Consider the following 20,418-nt stretch of genomic DNA (forward strand, 5'->3'; position numbering starts at 1 on the left):
AAAAAGGTGATTAGTTTGGCTATTTAGGAAAAACAGTAAGAAATTGCAAAAATCTAGCTTAACATTTGAAAAAGTCGTATGAAAATTTAAAATGGCGTTTTGATCGTGTCTGGACCTAAGAACCTAAGTCTGAAAATATTTTTATCGTTTTTCTCGGAAAATTTCACATAACATATTAAAAAATTGGCGATGTCGAACCGTACGCTTCCGAGATATGTTTTTTGAAAATAAAAACTAATTTTATTGACGTGCCACGCGCAAAAACAGGAAAATGACGAAAACGAGGTGCTTAATGCTCTACAGCTTTGTACAACATATACCAAATCTGTAGAACTTGTCCTGAAAAGTCATTTTTTTCACCGACTTCAGGCTCGAGTATCAATGAGTTAATCTCAACCAATTTCCCTCAAAATTGGCACAAATTCCCAATCGGCCATTTGGCAGCCATGTTTTTTTTAGAAAAACATTCAAATCGTGATTCAGAAGTTTTCTATCAAAAAGTGGTTTTCTTTGTGTTGTTTGTAGAAGCATTTTACATGTAGTGATATTTTTTTCATTTCAATTTACTATTTCTGGACCCTGACTTCAGAACCATCATTGACAGTCATTCAAATCAAATAAACCGTTATCGGCATGTGAAGCTAGGGGTATTTTTTTCTGGGCACCCTTATGTAGATTTGTGTAGATCCTTTGGGCGCCAAAATCAAATGTTTAAATATGTCTACCGCAATGTTTTTGAGCACGAGAGACTAATGTTTATGAAAATTTATGTAACCGTTTCTGGAGTATTAAATACAACTGCCAAAAAATATTTTTTACATGTTTTGTTGAACACTAAATCTCAAGTTGCCGTAATAATGGCCAAATTGTTTTAATCTAGAGTCATTGTCATATTTTGATTTTTCTATAAGGTAACTATAAATTACAGTCTACTCTCTGGCTCTCTGGCTCTGGGTTGACCTTCTCGATATCAATATTGCTCCATGTAAATTATTATATTAGCTTCTCGCTCTCAATGGTCTTTTCAATATCGTTACAGATAGAGTCACCTGTACCAACTTTGAGCAAAATTTATCAATGTTAAGCATTCAACCATGTCTTTTTGCAAACATTTTCTAAAATTTTAAGCAAATTGGACTCTGAACGATAAATCATAACTACAGCCGACTCTCTGGCTGTCGATGTTCTCGATATCAATGTTGCTCCTGCTGTCAATAAACTTTTCAGTATCTTCAAGAAGCACACTTTGATTTTTTATCGATGGTAATTTTGAAGCCCACATTGTCATGCCCATGTGTCAATCAAAGCAGGCTGCCTTATTCAATCCCGTAGTTACGCTGACGTTACCACGGGGACGACAAGCATCGCTCGTGCAACACGTGGCCATGGGTTCCAAATATCTCCAACAGTTTGGTGTAACGGTATCCTTGGTTATGCTTACTAACATGCGTTCAATAACTGTGGTTGATCGTCATTCCGCGGAAGTCCCTTCAAGCGCCTACAACTCTAAACCGACCGTTTTCATTCTTTCGGCAGGTTGCCTGGCTAGTGGAGAACTACGAAAACGCCGAGGGTGTCAGCTTGCCCCGGTCGACGCTGTACAACCACTACATGCGCCACTGCAACGAGCACAAACTGGACGCCGTCAACGCGGCCAGCTTCGGAAAGCTGATCCGGTCGGTCTTTACGGGGCTCCGGACGCGCCGCCTCGGGACGCGGGGTAACAGCAAGTACCACTACTACGGCATCCGGATTAAGCCCGGCTCGGTGCTGAACAACTCGCCGATCGTCGAGGACGGCAAACAGTTGAACGCTAGTCACGTGAACAACAATAACAACAACAACAACAGTCACAACCACAACACCATGGGAGGAGCGAACGGGGGAGGTGGAGGCGGAATGGGTCACGGAGGGATGGCCATGAACCATCGCGGTTCGAGAAAGGGCATGGTCAAGAACGACATTCCGGAATCGTGCGGTCAGGTAAGACTAGTTACCTATTGTTTGCGTTGTGTTGGACCTGTTTCAATGGTTGTTTCCGTTGGTAGTACTTGGGCGATCCAACCGGTGCCATTCCGGAGTTTCCGTTGATCAGCTTGAACCATCCGTTTGCCGAGGAGATCACCTTGGAGGACGTGGACACACTGCGGTCGATCTACCGCGAGCACTGCGAGGCGTTCCTGGATGCGATTGTGAATCTGGACTTTAACACGATTGAATCGCTGTGGCGCGAGTTTTGGCGGGCGGACAACATCAACAACAACGGGGACGAGTGCGAGGAGGAGCGTTACCTAAGCAAGTCGAAGCTGTACCTGCTGACGCAGTGCGAGCCCATCCAAATGTTTATCAAGCAGGTTAGTTAGTTCCAGAAGGGAATACCTGCACTGTAGAATAATCATTAATTTGCTCCCCAGGTCGACTTTATGTTCTATCAAAACATGGTGGACGTGCTTATTCCGGACGTGCTGCGTCCAATCCCGACCGGACTGACGCAAGCCATTCGCAACTTTGCCAAAAACCTCGAGAACTGGCTTTCGTCGGCAATGAGCGGTTGCCCGAAGGAGATTGTCAAAATAAAGCTTTCGGCGGTTTCCGCTTTCGGACAGACCCTCCGACGGTACACTTCGCTCAATCACCTGGCCCAGGCTGCTCGAGCCGTGCTCCAGAATAGCACCCAGATTGCGCAAATGCTAAACGACCTGAACCGGGTGGACTTCCGCAACGTGCAGGAGCAGGCGTCGTGGATCTGCCAGTGTGACACCGCCAAAGTACAACGGCTGGAGAACGATTTCAAAGCGGCACTGCAGCAGCAGAACTCACTGGAACAGTGGGCTAGCTGGCTACGGGCCGTAGTCGACGACGCGCTAGAGGAGTTCCGCGACAAGCCATCGTTTGTGAACGCCGCTCGCCAGTTTCTGCTCAAGTGGAGCTTCTACAGCTCGATGGTGATTCGGGATTTGACGTTGCGGTCGGCCGGCAGCTTTGGAAGCTTTCACCTGATTCGGCTGCTGTACGACGAGTACATGTTCTTCATCATCGAGCACAAGGTGGCCAAAGCTACCCACAAAACGCCGATTGCCGTAATGGGCGAAGTGAGTGAATATTTGTGAGACATTTTTTTTAAAACTATCTTACACAATACAATGTTTCCCAACAGCGTGACAACGGTCAGATGCAGCAGCTATCAACGCTGTCATCCACCCACCACCAGCAGCAACAGCCCCACCACCCGGACGACGTGACGAGCATGCTGTACACGTCGGACTTTGAGGTTGTCAACGTAAAGATGGAGCCGAGCGCCAAGCGTATGCGAAGTTAGTCAATTTTCACCCCGACTGAGGCTGGTGGCCCTTTCAGTCAACATCAGCAACAGCATCAGCATTTTCTCTTTGATCGCCAAGAATCGACGCAGCCAACGTGGTATTTGGCGCCGTCGGCGTCAACTTCGCCGTCAAACCATAGCAGCGGTGACGGTGAGTCGTCCTCGTTTTCTGCGTCCTTTTACTGAAAAAAAAAAACACTTCTTTTAGTGTGTTTCACGTGTAAGCTAGTGTGTTAGGGTAAATCATCTTGCTGCTCGGGCATAGATTTTAATTTATTTATTCCAAGCTTTAGTTTTAATGTGTTGACTAATTTTTCTTTTCACTTTAGTTCAATTTGTCTGTTTGATTCCCACCTACCCGTTTAAACGCTAATCAATTAATTCTCAAAAATGTCCAATTGTACAACTTCTCACAAAACGAATTGTAAATATTTTTTTTAAAATATGCAATCCAGCATACTACAATTATATTTATTTAATACCTGCATCTACCGAGCATGCCCCTAAAGAAATAAAAATAAAAACTATTGAACTATTATTTATTGTAATTCTTGTGCAAGTCAAAACAAACTAAAATTGTCGAAACAAACCAGTTGTCGTTTTTCATGTCTTTTCTCTGTACTAAAAAAATTTAAACGCAAATCAAACTATAGTCACTAGAAGAATTAGAAGAAACAAAAAACGCCGGCCAACCTTTTTTGCCATGCAAATAGTCGAGGTTTGCGACCTCCAACGGGAGGTGACGATCACGTGTGTGCAATTCAAGAAACAGTTTGGGCAAAAATCAAAAACGGTCGTCAAATTATTGCTACAAAGAAGAAACCAAATGAATTTAGGAATTAGCAATGAAGCTACAAATTTTCTAATTATTTTACAAATGTTGTCAAGTTGCTGAAACATAAGGAGAGAGCAGATTGAACGTGTATCAGAAACGGAAACGAAATATATACGCAAACAAACAAAAAAGAACGACAAAATAAAACAACAGTTTAATGTATGTGCCTGTGGAAGAAAATCTAAACAAAGAAATGACGAATTCGAACAACCTACAAAGCTGCAAGCAGTTTGAATCGTCGCTTATAACCAACATTTGTTCCAGATATTTAACAAAAAGGAAACGTCAACGAAACCATGTCGCCGCCCAAATCAAAACTCAAACGGAACGGATGCTAGTCGTGAATATTTCCTTTCGAAAATATTCTTTCGAGGTGCTTGCGCGTTGTGAAATCATTCCAAAATAAGCCATATTTGCACCCCCAATTGGTTTACATCATACGGTTAGGGGGTTAGAAACAATAAAATTCATGCCATCGTTTACTTTTAATTTCCTAATTTATCTATTCCAAACACGCTCATCTCATAGAAACGAATTTGAAAACTAAAATACATAGTTTAAGCTAACCTGCACCTTCGCTCAAAAAATGCTCACAAAATTAACCGTTCGTCAACAGGAAAGATTAGAGAAAGACGTTGAATCTAATAAAAAAAAATGGAATTGTGATTAAAGATATGAAATCGATAAATTGCTGTCTATTTTTTGTACGAATCATTATACAAAACAGAGAGATCGCGCTTCAAAAACCAAGCTATCTGCTTTTCTGCTTCAACCAATACAACTTAAAAATAAAGCTGTGAAAGCGTGAGCAAGAAGGAGTTTTTTTTGGGTTTAAGAAAAGTGGATTGCGTCGGAGGAAATAGATTAACTTGTGGAAAAAGTACACCCGTGTAGTCCTAGAGTATAACTAGTGTGTAAGGCAAAATATTTGGAAACAATGCGCGCAAGGAAATAAATAGAGTGAGTTGAAGAAAAATAAAACTTTTGCCTTCGTTTGATCTTCTATGCCGAAAAAATATTTTATAGCTTTCTTTTTTGTGTAAAATTATGAAACAAGTTGAAAAAAAAGATTTTTTCAGCAAGTGCATTTATCCAACGCTGATTACCGAGTTGAATAAATACGACGCGCCGTGAAAAAATCAAATTTAGCAACGAGTTGAATACAACATTTTCAAAAATCCGAAAGAAGCACCCTCTGATTTCATTTTTTTTTCAGTGCAATGTTTGTTTCCCCGCTAGAATGTAGGTAAGTGTCAAACTCCAACGGTTCATTGCTCAGTGCTACAATAACCATAATGACGTTCCAAGATGAGAAAGGGTGTTTCTTCTCCATGCGTTTCATTTCGCTTGGCGAATATTTAGATTGCTACCCCGTATAGAGCCACAAGACGAAGTTCTTCGGCAAAACAGTAATAGGGGAACTATGCCCTTTCTCAGCCTATTTCTATTATCGGCCTATCAGCACTTTGATCATGAATTACAGCTTTCATAAAGTGTTTTTGACTGTTCCAAAGTAATAAATAGCTCAAATAAAAGTGAGCAAGCAACTCCCCATTGTTGATACATCTGAAAATGTTGATTTAATAGTGGAAAACGGCAAAAGTGATGATTATTGGTCGAACGGCTTAGAGTGATTAAAATGGGTATATTTCCCCTACTTGTCTATAAGTACTTGTTTGCTATAAAATTGTCTAAGAGACATTCAAGATTGGACCTCTGGTTGCTGAGATACAGCGGCTTAAAGAAAAAGAAACACGAAAATTGAAGTTTTCTAAGTCTCACCCAAACAGCCCACCATTTTCTTATGACGATATCTCAGCAATTTATGGTCCGATTTTCAATGTTAATACATGAAACAATCGTGAAATTTTCCGATCTCTTCGAAAAAAATATTTTAAAATCAAGACTAACATTTTAAAAGGGCCAAACATTGAATATTACGCCCATTTAAAATGCTAGTCTTGATTTAAAAATTTTCATAATATTTTTTTCGAAAAGATCGGAAAATTTCACGAATGTTTCATATATTAACATTTAAAATCGGACCATTAGTTGTTGAGATATCGTCATAAGAAAATGGTGGGCTGTTTGGGTGAGACTTAGAAAACTTCAATTTTCGTGTTTCTTTTTCTTTAAGCCGCTTTATCTCTGCAACCAAAGGTCCAATCTTATAGCAAATTTTCTGAACTTTTCAAAAAATATATTTTTAGAAATGGTCACTCAGGGTCACTATTTTTTAAAATTGAAGAACTGCAAATATTTCGCTAAAATCAAACTTTCGGTGGCTATATCTAGAAAACGGAGCCCTTTATCAAAAAATATGTAAAGTACTTTTCGATTGTAAATTGAATTTTGCATTAAAAAATAATGTCAAACTTGTTTTTGCATGAAACTTCGATTTTTTCCAAAAATCACTTTGTCAAAAATTCATAACTCGGCGGCAGATTTTTTGACCATGTTTCTCTATGGCTCAAAAGTTGCGGATTTGTATCCCCTAAAACATATCAAAAAATCTCGAAAATCAAAAAATACGTATTTTGGGAAATTGAGTTTTAGTGAAAAAAGGTTGATAAAAAAATCCTCAATTTTTTTTTCCCTGTACCTATTTTTTTCTCAATAGTCCTCAACAATACCTACCTTTGTTCTGCTGTTTGTAAAGCTGTTTCTTGACCCCTTTCCTTCCGATCTGCATACTAGCCTTTTGGCTTGACCGCCGCTTGAAATAAAATTGTAACTTTTGACAGATGCGACAAACACGTGTAAATAACAAACGTTTTTAATTGAATCAAAAATTGGGTTTGGTTGATTCAATAATGTTTTGGATAGAATCAACTCAATAGTTTTGTTGATATTTTCCATATTTCCAAAAAGGTTTTGCAAAATACTTTTAGTTAATACTACGCTAAAATTGGAGTTGTTTCAACAAAAATTCGCCAAGTTAAATCAAAAAAATATTTTGTTGATTCAAACAGGCCTGATTTGCGTGTATTTCTCGATTTCAACCTATCTGCTGTGGGTTTTCTAAAACGAGAAAATATTACAACCCTATTCCAATTTGACCTTAGCCTAGATAAGACACGAACCAAAACATGCTATTCCAGCCCTGCAGTTAGCATTCAAAACATTCAAACATTCATTTTGGGAACGTTCTTTTGTTACGTAAAGGCTGGTATGCAGATCGGAAGAAAAGGGGTCAAGAAACAGCTTTACGAACAGCAGAACAAAGATTCCTTGCAAGGGGGCTTTTCTTCACCCTCTCTGGCTTGCTTTCGTAGCCGCTGCTGCCAATTTGTTTTTCGCCTTCCTCACCTCACTGAGGCAAGGCTATAAATTCATTCGAAAAATGAACTTCTTAGGGAGCGTTCTTTTATTACGTAACGCGAAAAATCGGACTTTTAGACCCCCCCCCCCCCTCGTAACAAAATTTCCATACAAATTTTAAAAATTTTGTATGGAGCGTAACACGGCCTCCGACCCCCCCTCTCCCCCCTACTGCGTTACGTAATAAAAGAACGCTGCCTTAAATACGACTCCTGGATGGTAGGAGACGTAGGGTAGAGGACCCAGTTTTCGCCCTGCTCCAGTTTTCGCCCACCTACTGGATTTAATCTGTTTTTAGCAAACTTATACCATTTTTTGGTTGAATTTACTATGCAGGTTTACATATTCATTCATTTCTAGTACTAATTGAAACTTTTCTTATGAATTTCTATTGTTTATTAAGTTTTATAAGCTTTTCAAAAAAGCCTTACTGCAGCCGCCATATTTTTGTCAATTTAGACTACAGCGGGTAATAATGTTAATGAGGAAAACAACTCATTTTGTCCGAAAATTATGTAAATGAATAATTCATTAGTTCACTGTATGTGTGAATTTCATGAAAATCTAGTGATTTACCTGTTTTAAACGTTTTCCAAAGGTTATTTCAATAAAATAAAGAGGGCGATTTCTGGGGTCATGAAAAAACATGCGATCCAATTTTCGTCCAGGGCGAAATCTTTTATTGTGTTTTCAGATTTTATCTAGAACCAGTTTTCGTTCACCATAAAAACTTATCTAATCGCAGCGAAATGTGCTTGAAAATATATTTGGAACATTCTAGATTATTTTTATAGGTTAAATAATCATTTTAATTAGTTTCATTCATTAGGGGGTTTTGGTATAAACATCAGTTCAAAAATTGACTTAAGCTAAGATATGGGACACCTAGTTCAAATGTAGTAAAAGTTTACTGGTACAGAGGAAAACAAATTAAGCAGAGGATGGGAAAGTAGTTACACATGTGCTTTAATATTTTTATTAAGAGGTACTCGAAGTTTTATATTGAGTCAATTCGGGAGCGAATGCCCCATAGGGTTAAAGCTCCCCTAACAAAATCAACAACAACATGGAGCTAATTGTAACTGTGTGCTCTTATCTAGGGTGAATAGGGACACATGAGTTCTATCACAAATTTTGATTTAGTCATATTTTTTTTAGTGAGAGTGAGAACATGTTTTGGTTTTAGTTAGAATATACAAAGAACCTAAAAAATATTAGGACATCTGTATAGAAAGCTCCTAGGGTTTTTTGAACTTCAATTTATTTTACGACAAAATATGTGCAAATCAATGAAATTGAGCTTCGGGAACATGTTGTGTATCAATAGGAGACCATATTTGCTTAGCTTTGTGTCATAACTTCATATGGTATCTTGATTTTTGTCGTGGGCGAAAACTGGTTCCAAGGATGGGCGAAAATTGGATTTAGGGGGGCGAAAATAGGCTCTTCAGAGCACTTTATTTAAACGCAAAATTTCATCAAAAATGAACATGTAAATGATGAAAACTTTGTGGAAACTTAAAATCAAATAGTTTATCAACGTTCTACAACATATAGAACCAAATACCATAAATTGTCATTAAATACTCATCAAATTTCCTGGATTGCCACTATAAAGTGGGCGATTTCTGGGTCCTCTACCCTATACCTATCGACTCAGAATCAAATTGTGAACAAATGTCTGTGGGGATGTGTGTAGACATGATTTTTTCCACACGATTATCTCATAACTGGCTGAACCGATTTTTGCCGGATTCGCCTTATTCTGTTCGTTTTGGGGTCCCCTCAATTTCTGATCACTTTTTTTCATTTGAATGCAAAAAAAAATTGACAAGACAACATTTTTTCCCCTTGGAACGAGCTGTCAAGTAGGAGCTTTTCTATCAAGAAGGACCGCGAGGTTAATTTTTCAAAATTGATTTAAAAATCCATTTTAAACTCTTTGTGGTCGTACAAAGAGCCATTGTACTAAGAAAAATAAGCTTTATCGCTGTAAACAATAATATCAGCAATCTAAGCTTCATTTTAAGGACCCAATTTTGAACAAACAAACTAACTAACTTGTACTAAATGCGCTTATAGTGCTGAATAATTTCCTGTTTTAGTGGTGTTTGGTTACTTGGGAGCACAAATCTGGTACCCTTTTATCGCAGTTTACGCACTTGAACCCGTTCCCTTTCCTTTGTTCTGCTGTTCGAAAATGAAAAACAACTCTTTTGACTTTGAGTGTATCGCGCCCACAGCACACACCTGCTGCTGTCATGCAGGTGACAGCATCAGGCGGTGGTTTTGGTCTCTGCTGATGACAGCCGGCAAGCAGCCCTGCTGACAGCACCCATCGTCTTTCTCTTTTCGTTGGTTGATTTAGTCAAGTCTCGGCCGTACAGTGTCGCGGTTGGCTTTTTTGTGTGCTGCTGTTCGGTTCGGTTCGGTGGTGTGTTCGTCCGGAAGAAAAGTTTAACTAAAAAATTTCCTCAATTATTAGCCACCTAAATCCAAAGTGCAATTTGTTCTACATTACGTGCAAATGTAGAGTTTGTTTCCGAGCGGAGGTCGAGTGCGTGTGATTGTAAAATCATAACTTTTGGTTGAAAATCTCGACCGCGAGCGCGTGTGTGTTTTGTGCCTGGACTTAGAAAATTTTTCTTCTTTTCCGTGTTGGCAACCACCAGACCAAGTCACATTTTCTGAATTTCCTGTGGCACCGCGAGGAGAACAGCACGCCACGCCATGAGCGTCGAGACGGAAGTGGCCAACCCCCAGGTTAGTGACGGTTCACCGTCGGATCTATTAACACCCGAAAATTCTAGAATTTTTCTCTCCTTCCCTTCACGTCAGTAGGCCATGGCTGGGACTTAGCAAAATTTCCAACCTCCTTGGCCGTCGTCGTGCATAAAGAGAAAATGGCGTCCGGAGACTAAGTCCCACGTCGTCGGAAAACTTTGAAAATTAATAACTCGCGTTTGGGGCGTCGTAGCGGGGCCGGACCGGCACCAAAATCCGTTTCTCGCAAAACTGCACCGGATGGGCTGGGGTCGATTTTTGACCCTGGAGGTCGGGGAAAAAAAATTACAAGTCCCCGATTTTTCTGGCACTTAGAAAAATTTCGCCTCGCACACTTTGCTCCCATGTTCGTGGCTCTTTGTGAAGCTCCAGGCAGGCAACGCCAGAGTTCAGTGCTTCCATGGCTTGCTTGCGCTCCCTTCGCCAGAGTCAGAGTCCGCCCCGTAGTCGTCGTCGTCGTCGTCGTGTTCAGTTATATTATACTTTGCGCTGCAGCCGAGCCTGCGATGGATGATGATTTTTACGTTTCGTTCGCAATGTGTCTGTTATATTTAGCCCGTTTCTCTCTTTGCTTGTTTGCTTGCTGGTGGCGAAGTGAACGGCAGAGTTTTTCGATTTTTTTCACAAGTGCTGGTCGTTTCGTCGGTATAGAAAGCGACTGCTTTGATTCGATTCGACAAAGTCCCTGGTTTTGGTGTAGGGTAGTGTTGAGTTGTCGTAGCAAGCTAGGGTATGTTGCATTATTATTTTACCTTTGGTTAGGCAGTGGTTGTTACGATATTTTGCTGTAAACAATTATCGCATGACGGGAATGCAATAACATTTACAAAAGTAAAAAATTAACATTTTTTAAATATATTTTAATTTTTAGATAACTTTTTTTTATCGAAAAGACTGTCGTTCAATTTTTAGTCAATTAGCAAGATTGACAAACTGGTGTTATCCAGCTGGTCGTAGTGTGCATAAATCGAGCAATCAACTAATTAGGTGACGTTTTAGTTTGTTTGGCTGTTCAAGAATTCAGTCTTTTTTTCATCATATTTACCGATTTACACTAAAACAATTATGCACACTTAGTGAGTCCTGCTCACGCTTTTTGTCATCATCCTTCAAGTAAAGTTTGTCTAACACTCAGTTCTGCAGCAATATATTTTTGAACATTTTGTGATGCGACTACTTGATGAAATCTGAAATTTAGCATTTTAAAACTAATGTCAAACGTAACAATTTGCATTTAAATGTATCTGCCCCATTCTTCCTGCAGGACTCGGCAAAACCGACGAACGGGTCGTCCGGTGACCGGCCGAACGGCGTAAGCAACGGTCACTCTGGTGGCGGCTCCTCCAGCGGAGGCGGCGGTGGTGGCAGTGGTGAAGAGCGCCACAAGAGCCACAAAAGCTCCAGCAAGGACAAACACCGCGACAAGGACCGGGATCGCGAGAAGGACAAGCACCGTGACAAGGACCGCGACAAGCACAAGAGCAGCAGCTCGTCCTCGTCCAAGTGAGTCCCCCCCGGCCGATGCTTGGAAGTTCTTTTTTTGATTGACTACTAAAATTTTAGGGACAAGGACAAATCCAGCAGCAGTAGCAGCAAGGATAAAGACCGCGATCGGCACAGCAGCTCGCACAAGAGCTCCAAAAGCGACAAGGACCGTGACCGGGAGAAGGACAAGGATCGGAAGGATCGCGACAAGGACAAGTCCAGCAGTAGCAGTAGCAAGGACAAGGATCGCGACCGGGACAAGGACAAGCACAAGAGCAGTTCGTCGTCGTCCAAGTGAGACAGTTTTGGGCTGATCTTTGGAGTCAGATTTGTAACGGTTCGTTTGATTGCAGGGACAAATCCAGCAGCAGCAGCAGCAGCAAAGACAAGGACCGGGACCGGGATAAGGACAAGCACAAGAGCAGCTCTTCGTCGTCGTCTAAGTAAGCGGAGCGTTTTGAATGAAATTGCAACAGGTCGTAATTTTTTTTCGATAATTTCAGGGACAAATCCAGCAGCAGCAGCAAGGACAAGGACCGCGACCGGGATAAGGACAAGCACAAGAGCAGTTCGTCGTCGTCGTCGTCCAAGTGAGAATTCTTTATCCTTATTGCTTAGTGCGAGGCTAACGATGTTCGATCATTTTAGGGACAAATCTAGCAGCAGCAGTAGCAAGGATAAGGACAGACATTCCAGCAGCAAAGATAAAGACCGCAAGGATCGCGATCGCAGCGATAAGCACTCGTCCAAGGACAGGGATCGTGACCGCAAGGAAAAAATCAAGGAGGAACCAGCTCCGATAAAGGAAGAACCAGAAGCACCGGTTGAGACTCAGCCGGAGCCGGCGCCGCCAGTACAGGAGCCAGAACCTGTACGCAACGGAAACTACAGCAACGAATCATCCCAGGATGTTCGCGAATTCAAGGAGGATCCGCTGGAGCTGTCGCAGGCCAGCTCGTGCAACTACTCGCTGTCCCAGTTCCGGCCCGATGAGACCCCGTTCGTGATCAAGGAGGAGGCTCCGGAGGAAACGTTCGAGGCATCCCAGCCCGCGGTCAAGCAGGAGTCGGACTCCGAGGACGACGTCCCGCTGTCCAAGCGCAAGAAGAAGGAAGACGACGAGGACTTTGATGGCGGAAGCACCAAGAAGAAGGTCAAAACCGAAAAGAAGGACAAGAAGAAGAAGCGTGCGTACGAGTCGGAAGCGGAAGAGGAGGACGAGAGCGACGATTACGGCGCGGCCAAGAAGAAAGCCAAAAAAGCCAAACCGAAACCAGCACCGGCTGCCGTGAAGAAGGAAAACAAAACAAAGGTGAATGAACCATGTTCCGTTTTGTTGTTTACGTTCTGATGCTTGCAAACGCACACACGTACACTTACGCACGCAGTCAGTGTCAGAACACGGTCACATGTGTGCGTTTCGTATGCTAATAATAAGAAACCTCGGTGCGCTAGGGAACGATCTCTGACGGTACGCATTCTTTCTCCGTTTTCGCCATTCGTGGCACTTTAAATTACAGGTCAAGACTGAGGTAAAGCAGGAGACGGCCAGCCCCACCAAGGGAGGACGCAAGAAGAAACAGGAGGAGGAACAGGAGGTCTGGAAATGGTACGTGCATGATCAACCCAACCGTCCCAGGGTCGATGATATAAGACTGTGAAACTCGTAACAGTTGGGGGACACCGGCTCCTAAACGCCGGCTTCCGGCCGGCTTTCAAACATTCTCAGCACGCATTACTCTTCCTAGAGGAGTCTGCGCGTGGATATTTCAGGTTTAGTTTCAGTGCTCGCCACCGTTGCGCCGATTGGCGCTGCTCAGCAAAAACTGCCAGCAATGCTGGCAGTCGAGACGCGCGTTTGACAGGTGACAGAAGTAGACGTCAATCGTCGTTCCGACGAAATGTTTTTGTCTGTTCACATCATGGCATCGATATTTGCATGCGATGCTTGATTCGGGGGAAAGTGTAACTTTTGCAGTATTTTAACGAGTGTGTTACGTAATTTGTGTAATATGTGGACGGCCACCGGTGCGGCGGCCGTTCGTATCACATGGAAGTGTTGCTTTCACCGGCGAAAGTTTCCCGTTGCGGCGGCTGAGTGCTTACAGCAGCACCAACACCCGCTCATGGTCGTGATTAGTTTGATCCGAACAAAAGTGACAGCTGACCAGGTGGGAAGCCGGAAGAAAATTAGGTCAGATTTAGGGATTTCAAAGGTTTACATTTTTAAATTTTATTGAAAATGCTGCTATTACTAACTTTTTTTTTAAATTTCTATTTATTTTCTGTGAAACAACATACATTTTTAAAAATCAAAGTTTTATCAAAAAGAAAAGAAAAGTAAATTTGCGAAAAAGAAACTTTGCTCATGAAAAGAGATTTTCGTACACTTCTATTTCCCTTAAAAGTTTGGCAGCTTTAAGAATTTTTTTTCTCCGTAAGGTTTCGTATCTTTTGAAAAAAAATACAGTTATTACGCAGACATAACCGGAATGGCGTTGAATAACGTAATAACTAACAATAATTAATAATTATTATTAATGTCAGTTTAGTCAATATCAAAAGATGTCGCACCGCACTTCGACTACTGCTAATCGATATTGTTCTTGGCAACACACTTGGTCACGAACGATAACGGCCAACGCTGCCGACGGTTTTCAACCAAGGCCGAAGCCGGCGGGCCCCTCCGTTCAACACCGCGTGTCTTCAGAACGGCCCACAGTTGGACGCGAATCTGCGACGATGGTTGGAGCCGTATTCGCTCAGCCGATTCAGTCGCAACGATTGGTACGACAACGAGTGCCAACGGATTACCGCCGAGAAGAAAGCAGCCTACGATAAGAAGTTGCACAAGGTGACGAGAGGGAACGTGGAACGGTACCGGCAGGCTCGAAATCGGCAGGTCACGGTCTTCAAGCTCAAGAAGCGCCAGCAGGAAGACCGGAATTGTGCAGAAATGGAGCAGCTATTCCGAGCTAACGAGTCGCGGAAGTTTTACGAGAAGGTCCCGCAAAGGTTTCGTGCCGCGAGCCGATGTATGCAGGGACAACGAGTGAAACTTGATCGTGAACAAAAGCGAGGTGTTGGACAGGTGGAAGCAGTACTTCAACAAACACTTCAACGGCGATGAAGCGAACGGAGACGTCGATGGAGTCAACCTTGGAGCGACCTGATCTGCAGACGGTGAAGAGGGAGATCAGGAAGCTGAAGAATGACATAGCTGCCGGCAAGGTTCGGTTACCTGGTGAGCTACTAAAATATGGAGGAGAGAAACTGGCGAGGGCGCTTCACTGTGTAATTTCGCGGCCTATGATACAGTCGACCGCAGCAGATGGCGGATCAACTGACTCGGCTGATCGAGGCTACCTTGGATGGCGTGATGTGTCACGTGCGTGTTTCGGGGGATTTAGCGGAACCCTTTGGATCACGCCGAGGGCTGCGGCAAGGTGATGGCTTATCCTTATCGCCCTTGAGGGCATTATTCGAAGGGCGGGCATCGAAACGAGTGGCACGATTTTGAACAAGTCTTACCAGTTGCTTGCTTAGCAGGGAACATGGAGGCGGTGACAGACGTGCAGGACTTGGCATGAATACGACGAAGACTTAGTCTTAAGAGGAAGGGCCTCGAAGGACGTGGGCCCCCCAAGTCGCACCCCTCTAACTGTGGATGGTGATGAGTTGGAGGAGGTGAGCGAGTTCGTGTACTTGGGATCGCTGGTAACCGCCGACAACAACACTAGCTAAGAGATCCGGACTCGTATTTTTTGCTGGGAATCGTGCCTACTTCGGATTACGGAAGTCCCTCACATCGGATCGAGTGCAACCATGAGCTGCACGCGTTTCTTGGAGAACCGACCATCGCCAGCCAGGCGAAGATCGGGAGGCTCAGGTGGGCCGGCCATGTCGCCCGAATGGACACGGTACACATTCTCATGGGATCACTTTGGGTTCATATGCAAATGGTTTCAAACGGAGAAAATGCTGCAATTTGATTGATAATAAGACTCGACATTGGATTTTGAAGAGTGCCATGAAATGAGAAAAGAGAGATATGTTTGATAACTTCATTCTAGGTACTTGAAGTTCACATCCGTGTTAGGAAAGCCAATTTCGTGCATCTTCCTGTCGGTTTACGGCAAGTGCTCATTTAGCTTGCATATTATCTGCATTTAAAAAATGGAATTGATTCGATAGTAAAGCTTTTATGCTAATGTTGGAAGTTGCATGAGAAATTGCTAAAAAAAATATTGCCATTTCGATCTGTCTGAAAAAAAAAAAACATATTTTTAAAGTTGAAAGTCTTTTTTTTTAAGTAAAGGACGTGCACATGAACAATTTAAAGCATTTGTAAATTTCATCATTTGTAAATAGATGGAGAACCGATCAAAAAACGTCTTTGGCTTTTGAAAACTAACCCGAGGAATCTTTTACTTTCCAGGTGGGAGGAGGAAAAGCGCGAAGATGGCGTCAAGTGGAACTTCCTGGAGCACAAGGGGCCGGTGTTTGCGCCCCCGTACGATCCCCTCCCGGAGAACGTCAAGTTCGAGTACGACGGCAAGGTGATGAAGCTGTCCCAGGACACGGAGGAGGTGGCGGGTTTCTACGCGCGGATGATCGAGCACGAGTACACCTCGAAGGACGTCTTCAACGACAACTTCTTCAAAGACTGGCGCAAAACGATGACCTCCTCGGAGCGGGAGAAAATCAAGGATCTCAAAAAGTGCAACTTCAAGTATATGCACGCGTACTTTACCGATCTGTCCGAGAAGAACCGGAACCGCTCCAAGGAGGAGAAGCTGGCCCTGAAGGAGCAGAACGAAGCGCTGGTCAAGGAGTACGGCATTTGTAACATCGACGGACACAAGGAAAAGATCGGTAACTTTAGGATTGAACCGCCGGGATTGTTCCGTGGTCGCGGTGAACATCCCAAGATGGGTCTGGTGAAGCGTCGAGTTATGCCCGAAGATGTGATCATCAACTGTGCAAAGGACAGCGTTTACCCAAAGGCCCCAGAAGGTCATCGCTGGAAGGAGGTTCGTCACGACAACACGGTGTCGTGGTTGGCGTCGTGGACGGAGAACGTCCAGGGTCAGGTGAAGTACGTCATGTTGAACCCGAGCTCGAAGCTGAAGGGCGAAAAGGATTGGCAAAAGTACGAAACGGCCCGCCGGCTGTTGAAGCACATCGACAAAATCCGCGACACGTACCGCGACGAGTGGAAGAGCAAGGAGATGCGCATCCGGCAACGGGCCGTGGCGTTGTACTTTATCGATAAGCTAGCCCTTCGAGCGGGTAACGAAAAGGACGAAGATCAGGCCGATACCGTCGGTTGCTGCTCGCTGCGCGTGGAACACATCGAGCTGCACAAAGAGCTCAACGGCAAGGAGAACGTGGTGGTGTTCGATTTCCTCGGTAAGGATTCCATCCGGTACTACAACGAGGTCGAGGTCGAGAAGCGAGTGTTCAAAAACTTGGAACTCTTCAAGGAGAACAAAAAACCCGGCGACGATCTGTTCGACCGGTTAAACACGTCCGTACTGAACGAGCATTTGCGCGACCTGATGGACGGACTCACCGCCAAGGTGTTCCGTACGTTCAACGCGTCCTTCACGCTGCAGAACCAGCTGGCCGAGCTGACCGACCCGAACATGACCGTGCCGGAGAAGATGCTGGCGTACAACCGCGCGAACCGTGCCGTCGCCATCCTGTGTAACCATCAGCGGGCGGTGCCCAAGACGCACGACAAGAGTATGTCCAACCTGAAGGAGAAGATCCGCTTGAAGAAGGAAGCCGTCGAGACGTGCCAGCGCGAGCTGAAGGTGGGTGGAGTGGGTGCTCGTTTGCGAATTTGAACGAGATTTTAATGTTTGTTTTCTGCCTGCAGGACATGAAGCGGGGCGGCTCGGTGAAGGGTTCCGTCGACCGGGACAAGAAGCAAAAGCAGCTGGAACGACTCAAGGATCAGGTTTGTTTGATGCGAGAGAGTTGCCGTTTCGAGAGACATTTTCTAACCGTCAATTTTTTTTTGCTCGTTACAGCTGAAGAAGCTCGAACTGCAAGAGACTGACAGAGACGAGAACAAGACGATCGCCCTCGGCACGTCCAAGCTCAACTATCTGGATCCGCGTATCTCGGTGGCATGGTGAGTTGGACTAATATGCAACAAAATAAAATTGGATTGGTTTTAACTTTGAACCATTTCTACAGGTGCAAAAAGTTTGACGTCCCCATCGAGAAGATCTTCAACAAAACGCAACGTGACAAGTTCCGGTGGGCCATCGACATGGCCGACGAAACTTATGTGTTTTAAGCTGCTGCTGCTGCTTCCGGGACAAACCGTGGGACGAGAACGGCTGCGTCGACACGTAACTGCTAGTTGGCCGTAAATACAGTGTGTAGTAGCAATAATTTTAATTACTCAAAGGGCGTAATATCGAAGGGAGATATTACAGATTATAGAAGTAACCGAGTGTTCTTTTTTGTTGAGCGCTCACACCCACGATTGAGGTTCTCGAAAGTGTGCGGCACTATATCAAGCTGAAAGTATAAATTAAATAAGCTGTGTAAACTCTGTACATAGATATCTATCCGTCAACAGCCAATCGCGTTGCGACCACAGATTGTAAGCAAAACCACCACAACGGTAGCAAACACACACAAACACACAGAAAGGGAAAAAGACAACTCCCATCCCTTTTATGATTTAGCTAGAGTTTTGAGTAGATTTATTTTATCCGTTTCTTGCGGGCGTCGTTGACGCACGCGGAAGGTTGTTTTAATACTTGTCCTTATGAAATGTTTTCCAGCGAAAGAAAATTATACATATTTTAGATATTCATCATTTTTTTGTGTGCGTGCGAGCTCCCGAATTTCCCAAAATCATCAGCGGGACAGCGCGGAACTGACCGACACCAGGACTTATATAGAAATTTAAACTAACAAAACATTCAACGCGCACCGTATCGTTATTTATTTATGAAAAGAAGGGTAAAAATCATCCAGACTGTTGAACAATAAAAATCCCTTTTTCCTTAGCAGAAATTATCCTCTGAAGCCTTGTTTAGTCCCCACTCACATCCATCAATTTCCCTTTACAAAATGAATAACCTAGACATTTAAGTAGTATGCAATTAGTAGTTAAGGGCCACACCCCCATACGGCTACACGAGAGTTATAGCCCGCCAGCCTATCGAACTCCCCTATGGTTAAGTGAGATGGCTTAAGCGCCACTCCCGAAGGAGACCATCCACCTGTTTGTCGGTTTGCCCAGCCGTAGAGACCTCTCGAGGGGGGGTTCAGTAATCCCGTTTCGGGACAGGGAGTTCTGTGGGGTGTAAAACGCGTCGGAGGTACTCCGACTAGCGTACCAAGCCACTACCCAGGAAGGGTAGCTGAAAAAGAAACCGGAAACGGACTGGAGACCTCAGGGCGTGATTCATCACCTGCGGCCTTCAACAGTCTACCTGAACCAGATCTGCAAGAAAAATAGCCAATGGTCCAAGGGATTCGGAGCCCTGTCTCCAGTAGAAAAATAAAGTAAAATAGAATATTGAAAGAAAATCTACATTTATTTAAACGGTCGCGACCAAAACATGAGTCGACTCTTTCGGTCACCCTAGCATAAGTGTTTTATAGCTACTGTGTGTTTAGGTTAAGTGCAGCAGGAAAACATTTGTAGTGTTTTGTGTTCGTTTATTTTACAGTGAGTCATACATGTTTACGTACGTACGTTTGTGTTTGCCGGCGATCCTCCTCTTCCTTTCCCTGAGATCCTGTTACTTCATCCAAAAATCTCCCGTGTGTTTGTCTTCCTTCTTCTCTCTTCTTCCGGTTTAGGTGTGTGTGCTATGTGCGTTTTATGTGTTCATTTTAGGCGAGTCGGAACAGTCTCGACAGACGCGGCGCCGCGCTACTAGTTGGTAAGGTTGGTAGCGGGCGAAAAGTGTGCCATGGACTTATCACTTAAGCATGCTTTTACTCACGGTTTGCGGTGCGGGCGCTTTCGACGATCACGTGGTCGTCTGGATACCTGTTCTGCTGCTGCGGGTCGGTTTCGAAGAAACTCGGTGGTTGCGTGGTGCTATAATTGGAGACCATCCACCTGTTTGGGGGTTTGCCCAGCCGGGGAGACCTCTCGAGGGGGGTTCAGTAATCCCGTTTCGGGACAGGGAGTTCTGTGGGGGTGTAAAACGCGTCGGAGGTACTCCGACTAGCGTACCAAGCCACTACCCAGGAAGGGTAGCTGAAAAAGAAACCGGAAACGGACTGGAGACCTCAGGGCGTGTTTCATCACCTGCGGCCTTCAACAGTCCACCTGAAACCGATCTGCAAGAAAAATAGCCAATGGTCCAAGGGATTCGGAGCCCTGACTCCAGTAGAAAAATAAAGTAAAATAGAATAAGTAAAGAAAATCTACATTTATTTAAGCGGTCGCGAATCAAAACATGAGTCGACTCTCTCGGTTACCCTAGCATAAGTGTTTTTATAGCTACTGTGTGTTTAGGTTAAGTGCAGCAGGAAAAAACATTTGTAGTGTTTTGTGTTCGTTTATTTTACAGTGAGTCATACATGTTTACGTACGTACGTTTGTGTTTGCCGGCGATCCTCCTCTTCCTTTCCCTGAGATCCTGTTACTTCATCCAAAAATCTCCCGTGTGTTTGTCTTCCTTCT

The 20,418-nt window shown here is 43.8% G+C and overlaps 2 protein-coding genes across 8 annotated transcripts in view; both read left to right on the plus strand.

Annotated features, from left to right (window-relative positions):
• Positions 1-5,138, plus strand: part of LOC6035402 (DNA-binding protein RFX2) — a 73,384-nt gene extending 68,246 nt beyond the window's left edge. For all 4 annotated transcript variants that reach the window (XM_038258498.1, XM_038258507.1, XM_038258511.1 and 1 more), the window contains 4 exons: positions 1,537-1,983; positions 2,049-2,354; positions 2,415-3,092; positions 3,158-5,138. In XM_038258498.1, the coding sequence (XP_038114426.1) occupies positions 1,537-1,983; positions 2,049-2,354; positions 2,415-3,092; positions 3,158-3,319 (1,593 nt within the window). In that variant the 3' untranslated portion in view covers positions 3,320-5,138. The remainder of the gene's footprint in view (positions 1-1,536; positions 1,984-2,048; positions 2,355-2,414; positions 3,093-3,157) is intronic.
• Positions 5,139-9,833: 4,695 nt separating this feature from the next.
• Positions 9,834-18,784, plus strand: LOC6035401 (DNA topoisomerase 1). 4 transcript variants are annotated; one of them, XM_038251733.1, is made up of 11 exons: positions 9,834-10,241; positions 11,527-11,765; positions 11,826-12,041; positions 12,101-12,190; positions 12,251-12,337; positions 12,396-13,059; positions 13,268-13,356; positions 16,186-17,566; positions 17,632-17,712; positions 17,786-17,889; positions 17,955-18,784. In XM_038251733.1, the coding sequence occupies exons 1-11, from the start codon at positions 10,209-10,211 to the stop codon at positions 18,055-18,057; spliced, it is 3,087 nt and encodes a 1,028-aa protein (XP_038107661.1). In that variant the 5' UTR covers positions 9,834-10,208; the 3' UTR covers positions 18,058-18,784. The 4 variants fall into 4 exon arrangements, with proteins under 4 accessions (XP_038107661.1, XP_038107666.1, XP_038107674.1 ...); XM_038251738.1 differs by lacking the exon at positions 12,101-12,190; XM_038251746.1 differs by lacking the exons at positions 12,101-12,190; positions 12,251-12,337.
• The last annotated feature ends 1,634 nt before the right edge of the window (positions 18,785-20,418 follow it).

The sequence above is a fragment of the Culex quinquefasciatus genome, chromosome 1, assembly GCF_015732765.1.
Source record: "Culex quinquefasciatus strain JHB chromosome 1, VPISU_Cqui_1.0_pri_paternal, whole genome shotgun sequence".
Lineage (NCBI taxonomy): Eukaryota > Metazoa > Arthropoda > Insecta > Diptera > Culicidae > Culex > Culex quinquefasciatus.

Coding starts and splice junctions, on each gene's coding strand:
- LOC6035401 (XM_038251733.1), top strand. CDS start 10,209: ATGAGCGTCGAGACGGAAGTGGCCAACCCCCAG. Junction 11,766..11,825: donor AGCAGCTCGTCCTCGTCCAA/GTGAGTCCCCCC, acceptor CTAAAATTTTAG/GGACAAGGACAAATCCAGCA. Junction 17,713..17,785: donor TGGAACGACTCAAGGATCAG/GTTTGTTTGATG, acceptor TGCTCGTTACAG/CTGAAGAAGCTCGAACTGCA.